This window comes from Chiloscyllium plagiosum, unplaced genomic scaffold (assembly GCF_037043375.1).
Source record: "Chiloscyllium plagiosum isolate Xiang-an unplaced genomic scaffold, Cpla_swu_hap1 HiC_scaffold_28, whole genome shotgun sequence".
Taxonomy (NCBI): Eukaryota; Metazoa; Chordata; class Chondrichthyes; order Orectolobiformes; family Hemiscylliidae; genus Chiloscyllium; species Chiloscyllium plagiosum.
In genome coordinates this window covers 19,299,138-19,314,468 of record NW_028270166.1, presented here as the reverse complement: position 1 = coordinate 19,314,468, position 15,331 = coordinate 19,299,138, and the positions used below count along the sequence as shown (strand labels likewise).

The 15,331-nt window shown below is 41.2% G+C and overlaps 1 protein-coding gene across 2 annotated transcripts in view; it reads left to right on the top strand.

Moving 5' to 3' along the window:
• The first annotated feature begins 1,143 nt into the window (after positions 1 to 1,143).
• Positions 1,144 to 15,331, top strand: part of atp5f1d (ATP synthase F1 subunit delta) — a 22,064-nt gene continuing 7,876 nt past the window's right edge. Inside the window, exons 1-3 of one of the 2 annotated variants that reach the window (XM_087976024.1) lie at positions 1,144 to 1,347; positions 6,757 to 6,910; positions 9,492 to 9,580. In XM_087976024.1, coding sequence (XP_087832150.1) covers positions 1,207 to 1,347; positions 6,757 to 6,910; positions 9,492 to 9,580 — 384 coding nt within the window. In that variant the 5' untranslated portion in view covers positions 1,144 to 1,206. The remainder of the gene's footprint in view (positions 1,348 to 6,756; positions 6,911 to 9,491; positions 9,581 to 15,331) is intronic. The other variant, XM_043721248.2, reaches the window with a different exon arrangement.

Genomic DNA, 15,331 nt, shown 5'->3' with positions numbered 1-15,331 from the left:
GTTGGATTGTCACGTGAGGAAATATTAAGACATCTGGGCCTGTATTCACTGGCATTTTGGAAAACGCAAGAGTACCTCATTGAAACATCTAATATTCTGAGGAGCTGGATAGACTGAATGCAGGGATGATGCCTCCCATGGTCAGGAATCTAAAACAAGAGGCACGGCCTTGGAATATAAGGTAGACATGTTGGACTGAGAAGAGGAGAGAAGCTACTTCAATCAGAGGTGGTGAACCTGTGGAAATTTCTACTGTATAAGGCTATGGAGGCTCAGTCACTGAATATATTTAAGGAATAAATCGATAGCTTTCTAGACACTGAAGGTCCTGCAGAATGGAAAGAATGTGATAGAATGGTGTTGAGATAAAGGATCAGACACAATCATACTGAATAGCGCAATAGGCTCAATGTGCAGAATAGCATCTTGTTTAACTATGTTTAACTCTATACACAGTGCAAAAACACTGATGACATTGAAAACATGTTAGAAAGTCCGGTAATGACAGAGAAAAGCAGAAGAAATAGTCTACATGAAGCAATATCATATCTATCCATAACACCCAAAGGGCCATTTAGGAAATACAAAAAGACATTGACCTTAATCAAGCCAAAAAGTGAGACTGATTATGAGTATCACTGAATGGAGGCCAGAGGTAACCAAACTACATCAAATAATATACAGAATAGTGCAACTGTTTCAGGAATAGCAGGCAACCATCACTCTCATGTGAAAAATAAGCCAACCATATCAGTGTCGGGTCAGAATTCCAGACCAACTTGATCTGTTGAGGGTGGAGAGGAAATAGTGATAATGATGTTAATGACAATGACTACAATGTAAATAATTAAAATATGAATTGCTGAGATTATTTAAACCAAGTAAGAAACTTGGAGAAGATAGTGGAAAATAGTGGACCTGATAAAGAGCAGCGCTCCGAAAGCTAGTGCTTCCAATTAAACCTGTTGGACTATAACCTGGTATGAGTGATTTTTTTTTAACTTTGTACACCCCAGTCCAACACCGGCATCTCCGAATCGTATCGGTGGTTGTAGTTCTCTCTAGTGCAGGGGACGGTGAAGGGACTACAAAGACCAGCATGCAGCGCAGCACCGCGCATGCGTGCTGTCGCGGGGCAGGCTGGGTGCTGGCTTGTCCTTGTCGAGCTGCGGGTCGGTTACTCAGGCAGAGGCCTCGCGTTGCACTATGTTCACCGCTGCTGTCCGCTCTATCGTCCGTCCTGACAGACTGCACCTGCTCCGGCAGGGGTTACTCATCAGGTGCTATGCCGAAGCGGCGACGTCCTCAGCTAACAAGATGTCTTTTACATTCGCCTCCCCCACCGAGGTAAGGCCCGGGGCCTAACGCCGCCATTCCCAGCTCCGGGGCTGCAGGCAGCGAATGCGGACAACTTCGGTCAAACACGAGCTTCGCTTTTACTTCTCTCTATTATTGTGGCAAAGTGTCTCTTCTCGCCGTGTTAGGCAGGTTTGGCTTCTTGGGGAAGTGAGCAAACTGCAGTCTACTGCCGCCTGTCCTATTTCTAACAGACAGGGGCAACTCAGTTCGGATAAACATGACCAAAAACACACTGAAACTTTCCTCCGGTCATCTCCTCGGCCTTCTGCTCCTGTGAAAACAGAATCTCTTAGTTCTGGTGTCGTCCATGCATCATTCTGGTGACTGTCCTTTTCATAATTGCATACATTACATCTAAGTGCACCCTAACCAATATTCCACACAGGTTCTCCATGAGCTTTCTACTGTTAAATTTTGACTTTCTGGAAATAGTATTAGTGCTTGGGTTTTTTTTTTAAATTAAACTCGTTCTGCATTTGCAATCTGCATCTGTACCCTTGAATCATTTGGTGTTTGATTCTACGCAGGCTGCGTCCAAGCAACATGTGGCTTGCTTAATCTGCTAACAAAATGCACAACATAATGCTTATTCAGATTTAATTGAATTTGCCCTTTCTGACAGCTTATTTATTAATGTCATGTATGTAATAGTCCAAAGGAGGCCATTTGATGTGTCAAGTCCACCCTGACTCTAGAGTAATCCAGTCTTTCTTATTCCACTGTTCCCTTGCCATAATCCTGAAGTTTTTTCATCAACTGTCTGTCTAATTTTCTTATGCAATCATTTGATGTTCCTATTCCACAGTCATTGCAGGCATAAAGCTAACTTTTGCCTCAAAAGTAAACTACTTGTTCTTGTGCACCTTGTCTTAAAGCTCCTAGTTTGTGGCTTTTACCCATAACTGAGATTATAATTTATAGTTTCATCAGTCTCTCTCAAATCTCCCCTTCATTTTTCCTAGCAGAGCAAGCTCAGCTCCTCAAACTTAACCTTGAAGCTAAAATCATTCATGGAAATATTCTAGTAACTCTAATCCTTTAGTGGTGGAGAATCTGGAGACAGCCAAGGTGAGGACTTCAAATGCTTTACATGCAGGGATACAAACTGAGTGCTCATAAAATTCATGAATATGCATTATACAGTATATAAAAAGAGGGGGTCATAGCTAGATGCAGTACTCTAGTTTTGGCCACAACAGAACATTTTTAAAGGTTTAGCTAAATTTCTCTGCTTTGTACAGTCTTTTAAGAAATGTAAGATCTTGTGCTTTGTTAACTACTTACTGAAGATGCCTTTGACCTTTAAAGATTGATGCATGTGAGCCCCAGGTTCGTCTATCCCAGCTCACTTTTTAAAACATTTCCAAACATTTTCCCCTGACTGTTGCTCCATATTTTGGCTTCGAACTATCACAACTCTTCAGCTGGCTTTGGGTAGTGAATATTGGAGGGAGAGAAGGGGCTCCTCCATTGCTGCCTTGAAACTCCTGACCTCCAACGTTTCCTCTGCTAGTTCATTCCATATGTGCACCACCAATAAAGGCAAGCATACCAAATGCCTTTGCAATCCTATCCACCTGTGACTCTACTTTCAAAGAACAATGAACCTGGACTCCAAGGTCTTTGTTCAGCAACACTCCCCAGGACATTACCATTAAGTGTATAAGTCCTGCTCTGATTTGCCTTTCTAAAATGCAGCACCTAATTTTTCTAAATTAAACTGCTATTCCTCAGCCTATTGGCCCATCTGATTAAGATGCTATTTTATTCTGAGGTAACCTTTGCTGTCCATTACACCTCTAATTTTGGTGTCATCTGCAAACTTACTAACCATACATACCTCTTACGTTCACATCCAGATCATTTATGTAAATGACAAAAAGCAGTAGACTCAGCACCAATCCTTGTGGCGCACCACTAGGCACAGGCCTCCAGTCTGAAAAGTAGCCTCCAATACCTCTGTCTTCTACCTTCCAGCCAGTTCTGTATCTAAATAGCTAGTTCTGTCTCTAATTGGTGTGATCTAACCTTGCTAACCAGCCTACCATGAGGAACTTGTTGCACACCTTACTATAGTCCAAATAGATTGCATCCATTGCTTTGCCCTCATTAATCCTCTTTGCTGTTTTAAAAGTCATCTTCCACTTATCTGCCCTTTTTGCTAGTCTTGACTGTCTTGTCAACTTGTCTTCAATGTGAGCTTTGCCTGCAAGTTTAGTATCAGCAACAGATTTTAAAACTTTACATTCTTTTCTGATTTCCAAGACGTTCGTGTATTAAAAGCAGCAATCCTAGCACTGACCTTTGGAGAACACCACTGTTTGTCTACCATCCTGTTATCTGGGAAGAAAAATCATCGTGTCACTTTTTGCTGCTTTATTTTCTTCAGTCAATTTTTAAATTCAAGTTGATAGTGACCCGCAATTTTTTGTCAACCAGCTGTTGTGTGGTACTTTGTCAGATTTCATTTAGGTAACATGCATTGCATTCGCCTCTCAATCTTCTTTGAACTTTTTGCTGGAATTACAATTAAATTAGTCAAGCTCAATCTGTCAACCTATGGTGGCTCTCCTGAGTTAACTTGAATCTATCCCAGTTCTGATACTACTTTGATTATTGTCTCTAAAACCCTTCCTGTTAATATTATTATTGCTGTTGAATCATTGACCTGTAACTAATGGAATGCCCTTAAACATTTCTTTTCCAATTTTCAATCCTCCGGCACCCACTCATATTTCTTTCTATTCATCATATGACCTAATTTTTTTATTCATTTGTAGGATGTGGGTGTCGCTGGGTGGCCAGCATTTATTGCCCATCCCTAATTGCCCTTTAAGGTGGTAATGAGCTGCTGCCTTGAACTGCTGCAGTCCACCTCCTGTGGGTTGATCCACAATGCATTGGGGTAGGAATTCCATGATTTTGACCCAGTGACAGTGAAGCAACGGCAATATATTTCCAAGTTAGGATGGTGACTGGCTTGGAGGGGAACTTGAAGTGCGTAAGTTGTGAAGTCGAAACTGATCCCAGCCCTATTCCTGTGGAACACTATTGCCCACTTTTTTGCTCACATTTCCCTGTCTTGATTCTACTTGTTCACTTATTGTTTCCTGACCCTGACCGTCTTTTCATCATCCAATCTGTCCACATCTCCATACCGCATCAGATAGCTTGAGGGATCCCTGTTTCTTTGCTTTCTGTTTCAGTTCTGTGCAGGTCCTTTCTGTAACCTTTTTGTTCCAGTGCATTGCTAATTGTTGGTGTCATTTCCTTCTCTCTTGGAATCATTAACTCTGCTTCCAAGTTCTGCTTTTTTCCCATCCATATATTTCACTTCTGAGACTATACTTGCTTGACTTCTTGGCCTATCTCCCGAAATGGGGGAAATCAACTAGTACCCATTCTAAACCCACTAATCCCTGTAGCAGCTTTGGTTTCAAGTCCTCCCATCCATCCTGCTTTTGTATTCACAGTACCTGTATTAGAGTCATAGAATCAATACAGTTCAGAAGGAGCCCATTGATCTATACCACCAAAAATATTATTACCTATACTAGTCCTACTTTCCCATATTAGGTCCATAACCTTGAATGTTATGACACTTCAAATGTTGGTCAGCATTGAGTATAGGAGTTGGAATGTCATGTTGTGGTTGTACAAAACATTGGTTAGGCCACTATTAGAATACTGTATTCAATTCTGGTCACCTTGCTCTTGGAAAGATGTGAAATTTGAAAGGGTGGAGAGAACATTTACAAAGGTTTTGCAGAAGTTGAAAGTTTGAGCTCTAGGGAGAGGCTGAATAGGCTGGGGCTATTTTTCCTGCAACGTTGGAGGCTGAGGGCTGACCTTTTATAGAGATTTTTAAAATCATAAGGGGCATGGGTTGGGTGAATAATCATTGTCTTTTCTCCATGGTAGGGGAGTCCAAAACTAGAAGGCATAGGTTTAAGGTGGGAGGGGAAACATTCAAAAGGGATGTACAGAGCAACTTTTTCACGCAGAAGGTGGTGCATGTGTGGCATGAGCTGCCAGACGAAGTGGTGGAGGCTGGTACAATTACAATATTTAAAAGACATCTGGATGGGTATATGAGTAGGAAGGGTTTGGAGGGATATGGACCAAATGCTGAAAAATGGGACCGGGTTAATTTTGAACATCTGGTCAGCAGGCTGTCCCAACTCTAAGACTCTATGTCCCTGTTGCGTCTGAGGTAGCCACTCCTTTACCAGTGTTTCTGATATGCCTTCTTATTTTCCACAATGGAAATTCCTGATGGAGTCCTTGACCTTTCCATTCTATTCTTAGACCTGCTCTTACTACTTCCCCTTTCTCTCCCAGAACTATGGTAGTGTTCTGTATGTCATCACTTTCCACCCACCAGCCTCCATGCTCAAGAGGTAATCCTCTATTTTCCTTGTCAAATGTTGATGTACCTGATTTTTTTTTCCTGCATTGAAGGATGCAGGACCCTCTTAGTGGTCATTTTTGTGGACAGGACTTGGGTGTTCTGCAAAGTGGTGACTCAGCCAGTGTTTTTCCTCCACAATGTAGAGACCATATTGTGAACAGTGAATACAATAGACTAAATTAAATGAAGTACAGGTAAATAGCTGCTTTACTTGAAAGGCATGTCTGGAGCCTTGAATGGTGAGGACAGAGGACATAAATGAGCAGGTATTCGTGATGGTTGATCCCTCTACAAGCTATACCTTAATTGGTCAATGCAGTCAAACGCATCCTGTCCAGGCACCAGTGATCCTGTGGGCTTGTTCAAATAGCCTTTTTTTCAAGGGATTCCAATACCTCCCAAAAATCATTTACCTGCACTTCACTTCTTTGCAAACAGTATTGGCAGTGTGACTTCAGTTTTTCAGCTAAGCAAGTCTACTTGTTTTATGATCCTTTTTTGCTGATGGACTTTAATTTCTAAATCCATTAAATATATTTTCAGAACAGCATAGATTGTTTCAGTGGTACTGGTTGTATTCTTGTGCCTCGCAAGTGATTGTTTTTCATTTCCGAACTTACTGAATATCTGTGGAACAGTTGATGCCTGGTCTTGATTTTGTCTTTGTGATCGCTGTGCATACGTTTCCAGGAATGGTATTGGGGAAAATTAGCTAATGACATGATAAACTATTATCTCTATATTTCTCTTTTTAAAAAGAATTATCATTGTTACATTTCAGTTAATTGTTCAACACTAATATTTTTATACTTAACCAGAAATTACCTTAGAATAGACTGAAGATAGAATTCTATGGCTTTTATAACATTTGTGCCTTATGAAAAATGTTTCAGTTCAATATTCTTGTGATTAATATGATTCTAGTAAATGATTTGTGTTGAGGCTTGTGCGACAGTCTTCATGGCTATTTTGTTGTTTGTTCTTAGGTGTTTTATAATGAAGCCAACGTGAAACAAGTTGATGTTCCAACACTGACCGGAAGTTTTGGTATTCTTCCTGCCCACGTACCCACGTTACAAGTGTTAAAACCAGGAATCGTAACAGTGTATGATGAAGAAGGTGCACAGACAAAGTATTTTGGTATGTCAATTCCTATATATATATATATATATATATATATATATAGTAGGGTAATTTGAAAATGAAATTTCATAATTGAGAACTTTTAAGTGCAACTGCAGTAATTTCTGCTGTTGGCTGTGTAAACTGTAGACAATTAACACTGATTTTATTTGCAGCAGATGAGCAGCAGTATAATGAAGGATTTTTGTTGCTAATGTTGATCCTTTTCACACTGATACCTTCTGCAACCTGAACAGTGCCTGCTCTTGTACAGCGTGCAGTTTGATTACTAGCTGGGATTCCTGAACTAATAGAAAAGCTTTCAGTTATAAGGACAAATATTTATATCTCAAGTTTAATGAAAAAGAATCAAATGGAATGAATAAACATCTTTTTCAAATGTGTAACTAGTTTGACAATTATTCTATATTAGAATAGAAACAATAAATTCAGAAAATAAAAGCATAATGTGAAAGCAGTTTTAAAAATAAAATTCAGAAAATAAAACTTTAGCTTAAATATAACCGTTGTTATCTCAGGAGTTGTGTACTTGGATCTACACAACATTTAGAAGTCCAAATTTACTCATTTTAGCCAATTGTGTTCTTTGGTAGCAAGATATAATGGAAGAATTGTGTCAGTGCAATTCTCTTCCATTGGATTATAGATATAACAGCACAGATTGATGTCCTTTGGCCTATGCTTATGGCTGTTTGGTTGAAGATGTTTGGAATAGTTTTCATGCCCCTTCCTTTTACCTTTTTTTTCAGATCCTAATCCATTTGCCTTTTGAGCAATGTTGAATACTGCTTTAATAGCTATTTGTCATTATGTACTCTATTATGAAAGTCTAAAGTTCCCTCCCAAGCAGTCATGATCAAGTGCTGCTGCAATGCAGAGTATCAGTTTGTATGTAAACTTTGCATGCAACCATAGAATTGTAACACCACTGTTTTTGAATTTGACTAATGACTTGTTGCAGACCAGTAAGTGTACAATACAACATCTTTTATTCTTAAAATGTGAGACCTTTAATATAGGTCTTTTCTATGATTTTAAATTATCTGCCTTTAGGTATTGTTTTCGTTTCTAAAATTCATTATTGTGGCAGGAAACATTTTTTGCAATTTTTATTTCTCTAAGCTTGTCCAACTTAATGTTTCTATATCCAGTTTTCAAACATTTATTTACTGTTTTTTGATTATTTGAGCAATTAAATCATCTTATTATGCAGTTGTTGCCTTCAGTTAACCTAAGAGTGTTTTTCCCTTTGTACCGGGACTTGACAAAGTGGGGTGATGAGCTGTAATTTTGGGGTTGCGAGCTCCGAGGCAGCAGTATCTGCCATGAAGCTCTGAGTGATTATAACAGATGTGCTCCTTCTCTACCGTCTGCACTTAGCTGCCTCCTTCCACCAGCTTTCTCTCTCCTTTGTATACCCTGGTCCCTTCTCTCAGTTCTCTCCCAATTCCCCTCATCACTCGGTCATGACAATTTTCAAGCCTTGAAATGAGGTTACAGTGGGAGTATGTTTGGGAAGCACTGCTTTGTTTTTTAAAAGACATCTGGTTGCAGTAAAGTAGAATAGTAGTCTAGGAAATAAATGGTCATTTTCTTTATTCTTTTAAGATGTGGGTGTCACTAGCAAGGCAGGCATCTGTACCACATACCTAATTCCAGTAAAGGCTTGCTGGGTCATTTCAGAGCATAGTTAGAGTCAGTCGCATTACTGTTGTTCTGCAGTCACCTTTTAATCTGATCAGGTAAGGATGCCAGATTTCCTTCCCTAAAGAACATTAGCCAACCAAATGGATTTTCACCACAATTAATAGCTTCATGTTTACAATTGGTGAAATTAATGTTCAATTCCAGAATTATTTAAAATTAAGTTCCACTAGCTGCTGTGACCTAGCATTAGTCCTTGCCTATGAATTGCTCGTACTCTGCCATTTTCACAAAGACCACTTCTACAATTCTCTGCTTTTGTTTCTTAACTCATGCCCAGTTTTTTAACCTGAAATTGCAAAATAAGTAAACTTGAATTAATTTATTTCACTCAAGTTTGAGTTTGGAAATGCTGAAAAGATGGTGATGCCTGATTCCATTCAAAGGTTGTGAAGCAGTGTGAGAATGAGGACCTTAGTGACAGGCAGAAAGCTGATATGGGACTAAGTATGACATCACTTGATGAAGGAGCAGCGCTTCAAAAGCTTATAAATAAACCTTTTGGACCATAACCCGGTGTCATGTGACTTCTGACTTTGTCCACCCCAGTCCAACGCTGGCATCTCCACATCAATATTTTCAGAGAGCGCTGCCATTCTACTCTGGTTGAACCTAACCTTATGGTATTAGTTTGTCGTCTTAAAACCCATGACAGTGTAAAGTGCTGTTTGAAATGGCAGGTATTTAATTCAGAATAATAATTCAGTGATGTGGTTAAAAATATATGCCATACTAGGCTCAAAAAGCATGAAAACAAGCTGAAGTCCTGAGCTGAAAGAGGAATGTCAAGTGAAATGTACTAGAAATTATCAAGGTAGATTAGAACAGATTAGAGTTTTTACACAATTGAAATTTGTTGTTTACTGGTTTCTAGTGAGCAGTGGTTCTGTGACAGTGAATGCAGACTCATCTGTTCAGCTCCTGGCTGAAGAAGCTGCAGCTCTAGATGAATTAGACGTAACAGTAAGTATAAATTTGTATTTTAATTAGGATTGAAAATGTAATTTGAACTGGTTTGATAATGTTATATGCACTGCTCACAACTTGAGCTTTTATTGTGTGATTTAAGATTGTCTTGACCAACTTGGTCATTTGTAATTTGTATTGCCATTGGCCAGTGCTTACCTAACTCATGCTTGTTCATTGATTTGAGACATTTCTCAGAAAAGTGTTAATGAATTTAAGTACAAGTTTGGTTTTTCCTAGTGTATGAGCTACTTGATTTGTTTGGTTGGTGTTTCTTTCTGTCCTGTCTGTTGTACTGCATGTTGTCAGCTTAATCCTAAATGGAAGTTCTGCTCATCCATGCCATTTAGCAACCTCAAAGCTCCTTTCAAATTTATAACATTTATGCTAATAGAGGCAGCTTTCCCTGTTATTAAATGTGCTTTTAGATAGTTTTAGTCATCTGTTCAGGTATGTTACGACACGGAAGTATGTAGGACTTGAAGCCAAATCGCCTGCTCGAGAGGTCCATTGCCACTATGCCACTGTGAAGTTATTTCGTGCTGTGGGATTGTAACTTTCCTATGGTGGCTGGATTTCTAAGAATAAGTACTGTAATGGGAGTTCCAGGAAGACAGCTCAATAGCTATTGCAGAGGTAATTGTTGAAGAATTATCCCCCTTATCACCGTGTTGCAAGTAACGACCCCCTCTCCCTGAAAGCTAGAACTCCTCACTAGCAGCCAAATAAGAGAAATAGGCAACAAAAAGGCCCTCCCTCCTCTTGAATGCTAGAATTCAATCAGTTTGAAAGAAATCAGAACAAAATCTCAACCAGTATGCAGTACTAAGGATCATGAAACTGACTGTTCAGCTATCAATGTTAATCCTGCTGGTAACCTCCACTGCAACAGACATGATATTCGACTATCCACTCCTGGCTAACAATTCATAAACCAATTTGTATATCTTCTTTAACTTGTATCTTTTTGGGCTGTTGTCCTCTTATTTCTGTGTGTTATATTACTAGTTCTTCTCTCATAGTAATTAATAAGCTGTTTATTAATTCAAAAGACTTGGTTAAATTAGCTTTTTTTAAACAGAAGTTCATTTGGATCTGGAAAGAAGTGTTCCTTGATTTAAATTAACGCTATCGCAACCAACCAAGGGAGTGGGGTGAATAAAGTAGGGAAACTAGTTCACCATTCTTCCCTGAAGCTTAACGTTCTGAGCTATCCTTTCTGGAAGTGTAATGAATTGGGGGACCTTGCCAACATAGAATACAATAATAATATCAGGACTAAAATTGTGTATAAATCCACTTTTCTTATCTGTCCTCTGATTGCTTTGTTCTTGAAAAGTCTATTAGTCTTGCTGTTGATAACACTAAATATTCAAAGCGTTCCAGGCAAAAATATTTCAAAGATTCTCAATTGATATATCTTGCATCATTTCCACTCCCAATGGCCTTGCAACTTGTGTTGTTAATAACTTTTACTCTATCACAGATTTTTCTTTTTTACTTCTTTCCCAAAGCCTTCCCTTTCACTTGCTTAGAACCTATTACATTCCTAACTTTTCCCAGATCTGATGTAAGTGACCTGTTCAATTGGGGGTGGTTAGGCTGATTAGCTGGTTTGCCAATAGGCTGAGGTCACCATGAAGATCCCATTTTCTCAACCTTGCCCTTTATGTGAAGTGTAGTAGCCTTTGGGTTAAAGTCACCACTAATCCTCTCTTTCTAATGACCAGTCTTATGGTCCTCTGGGACTATGGTGACTTTACTTTTTGATGTATTTAGAGGAAGGTATTGATAGTTTTATTTACTACTGTCAGTCCATGTTTGACACCAAAATGTTTTTAAAACCCTTATGTAAGTAATGCAGTTTAGTATTGGCACTGTATAATGTTCCAACCTCCACTTTTGCTGAGAATTATTTCAGTTAAATTAAATTTAGTTAAAACAATATGGCAAAAATTTTTGGAGAAACTCTTATAAAACTAGAGGTCTTATAAAATATTACTGTGCCTAACTTTCATTGAGAATTTGGATGATAGTGCTTTGCTTTTTGTTGTTATATAAACCACTACGTTAGTAGTTTAAATTTGTTCTCTAGCTTTATTGACCAACAGATATCACTTTTATAAGGGAAACTTGGCTGATTTTCACCCCCATAACACTGGGAAGAATCAGATATTTGTAACACTTCGCATGAGACATCAGACCTCATTTGTTGGTCTGTTTGAACATAAATCTTTCGCAAATTTTAGTCAGTGCTGCGATTATTTTTAAGGAAGCTTTTCTTGCGATATATGTTGAATGTGTTGCTGGAAAAGGGCAGCAGGTTAGGCAGCATCCAAGGAACAGGAGAATCGACGTTTCGGGCATGAGCCCTTCTTCAGGAATGAGGAAAGTGTGTCCAGCGGGCTAAAATAAAAGGGAGGAGAGACTTGGGGGGAGGGGCTTTGGAAATGCGATAGGTGGAAGGAGGTCAAGGTGAGGGTGATAGGCCGGAGTGGGGGTGGGGGCGGAGAGGTCAGGAAGAAGATTGCAGGTTAGGAAGGCGGTGCTGAGTTCGAGGGATTTGACTGAGACCAGGTGGGGGGAGGGGAAATGAAGAAGCTGGAGAAATCTGAGTTCATCCCTTGTGGGTTGGAGGGTTCCTAGGCGGAAGATGAGGCGCTCTTCCTCCAACCGTCGTGTTGCTATGGTCTGGCGATGGAGGAGTCCAAGGACCTGCATGTCCTTGGTGGAGTGGAAGGGGCAGTTGAAGTGTTGAGCCACGGGGTGGTTGGGTTGGTTGGTGCGGGTGTCCCAGAGGTGTTCTCTGAAACGTTCCGCAAGTAAGCGGCCTGTCTCCCCAATATAGAGGAGGCCACATCGGGTGCAGCGGATGCAATAAATGATGTGTGTGGAGGTGCAGGTGAATTTGTGGCGGATATGGAAGGATACCCTTGGGGCCTTGGAGGGAAGTAAGGGGGAAGGTGAGGGCGCAAGTTTTGCATTTCTTGCGGTTGCAGGGGAAGGTGCCGGGAGTGGAGGTTGGGTTGGTGGGGGGTGTGGACCTGATGAGGGAGTGGTCTTTTCGGAACACTGATCGGGGAGGGGAGGGAAATATATCCCTGGTGGTGGGTTCCGTTTGGAGGTGGCGGAAATGACGACAGATGATACGATGTATATGGAGGTTGGTGGGGTGGTAGGTGAGGACCAGTGGGGTTCTGTCCTGGTGGATTGGAGGGGTGGGGCTCAAGGGCGGAGGAGCGGGAAGTGGAGAAGATGCAGTGGAGGGCATCGTCGATCACGTCTGGAGGGAAATTGCGGTCTTTGAAGAAGGAGGCCATCTGGATTGTACGGTATTGGAACTGGTCCTCCTGGGAGCAGATGCGGCAGTGACGAAGGAATTGGGAATACGGGGTGGCATTTTTACAGGGGGCAGGGTGGGAGGAGGTGTAGTCCAGGTAGCTGTGGGAGTCGGTCGGTTTATAGTAAATGTCCGTGTTGATTCGGTCGCCCGAGATAGAAATGGAAAGGTCTAGGAAGGGGAGGGAGGAGTCTGAGACGGTCCAGGTAAATTTGAGTTCGGGGTGGAAGGTGTTGTTAAAGTGGATGAACTATTCAAGCTCCTCGTGGGAGCACGAGGCAGCGCCGATACAGTCATCAATGTAGCGGAGGAAAAGGTGGGGGGTGGTGCCAGTGTAGCTGCGGAAGATGGACTGTCCCACATACTCCCAGCTCCAGCCCCACACCAGGTCCTAGCTCCCAACCCTGCCGTGTTTTCACCATCCCTCCAGAACTACCCCTCTCTGAGGATGAAAGATCAGTCCTCAGCAGAGGCCTCACCCCCCACCAACCCAACCTCCACTCCCAGCACCTTCCCCTGCAACCGCAAGAAATGCAAAACTTGCGCCCACACCTCCCCCCCCCCCCCCCCCCCCCCCCCCCCCCTCCATATCCGCCGCAAATTCACCTGCACCTCCACACACATCATTTATTGCATCCGCTGCACCCGATGTGGCCTCCTCTATATTGGGGAGACAGGCCGCTTACTTGCGGAACGTTTCAGAGAACACCTTTGAGACACCCGCACCAACCACCCCGTGGCTCAACACTTCAACTCCCCTTCCCACTCCACCAAGGACATGCAGGTCCTTGGACTCCTCCATCGCCAGACCATAGCAACACGACGGTTGGAGGAAGAGCGCCTCATCTTCCGCCTAGGAACCCTCCAACCCACAAGCGATGAACTCAGATTTCTCCAGCTTCTTCATTTCCCCTCCCCCCACCTTGTCTCAGTCAAATCCCTCGAACTCAGCATCGCCTTCCTAACCTGCAATCTTCTTCCTGACCTCTCTGCCCCCACCCCACTCCGGCCTATCACCCTCACCTTGACCTCCTTCCACCTATCGCATTTGCAATGCCCCTTGCCCAAGTCCCTCCTCCCTACTTTTATCTTAGCCTGCTGGACACACTTTCCTCATTCCTGAAGAAGGGCTCATGCCCGAAACGTCGATTCTCCTGCTCCTTGGATGCTGCCTGACCTGCTGCGCTTTTCCAGCAACACATTTTCAGCTCTGATCTCCAGCGTCTGCAGTCCTCACTTTCTCCTCTGCGATATATGTTGCTCAGATGAGTAATTAATGGCCTGCATTTGAACCATTAAATTTTGTGAAACTTGCCCAACCTTGTTCTTTTCTTCTCGAGGTAATCTATTGCATAGTTTAATTTGAGGTATCCAGCAAATTAATCTTTAAATAGAGAAAAAATGTTTTACATTAAAGGCTGTGCTAATTTAAAGAATTACATATTTTGATTTCCTTGAACAAATATAGGTAGGTAACTCGGTGCAACTGTCACATTTGTGAAAGTTTGATCTTTTAGCACGAAAGAACTATTTGCTCCCAAATCGAATCCTATAAAGCAGCATTTGGAATGGTTGAAGTTAATTTTAGTTCCAAGTCTCCTGTATTTTAATAAGGTTTCCAAAAGAACTTGTGTGGTCTGTTTACTGGTTTATTTGGAATGATTGTAATACCCTACACATACTAAGATGGTTCCAAATGAGGTTTTTAATGTTTGGCAATGTTCCAAAATCTCTCTTTAAAGCTCAATTTTTATATCTCTAACTGTTATTTTGCTGCTCTCCTCTTATATTCATTCATCAAATGTATATTCAGTTCCCTTTTGGGTAGCTATTATTGAATCCATGTACTCTAGCCTCTTGAGCAACGTATTTCAAATCCTAATTTCTGTACAAAAAATTAAGTTTCCTAATCTTGCCTCAGATTCTTTTAACAATGAGCTTTAAACACGTGTCATTTAAGTATTGATCCTTTAAGCATTGAAAGCAGTTTTACCAGTATGAACACATAACTGCTGCCTCATCCCTGAAACCATTCTAGAAAGTGGTTTTGTACACTCTCCACAGTCTTCATGTTCTTTCTAAAGTATGATGCTTGTGTTTGAGCACAGTACTACAATTGGAGCCAAATGAATCTTTCATACATGTTTAACATAACTTCCCGGTTGTTGTACTTTCTGACTCTGTTTGCTATATTTACATATGACGTAACTGTTCAGTTGACCTGTTGTATCTCAAACAACTCCAGGTCTCTTCTCTGCTCCTCCACCCCTTTGAAATTATATAATTTAACATGTATCCTCTCTTCTCATTCTTACCAAAGTCCTTCATTATTTTTCCCGTTGAATTTCAGTTGCAGACTGTACGTCCATTCAGTTGACCTCTGTGCCCTCTTGAAGTCTATTACTGTC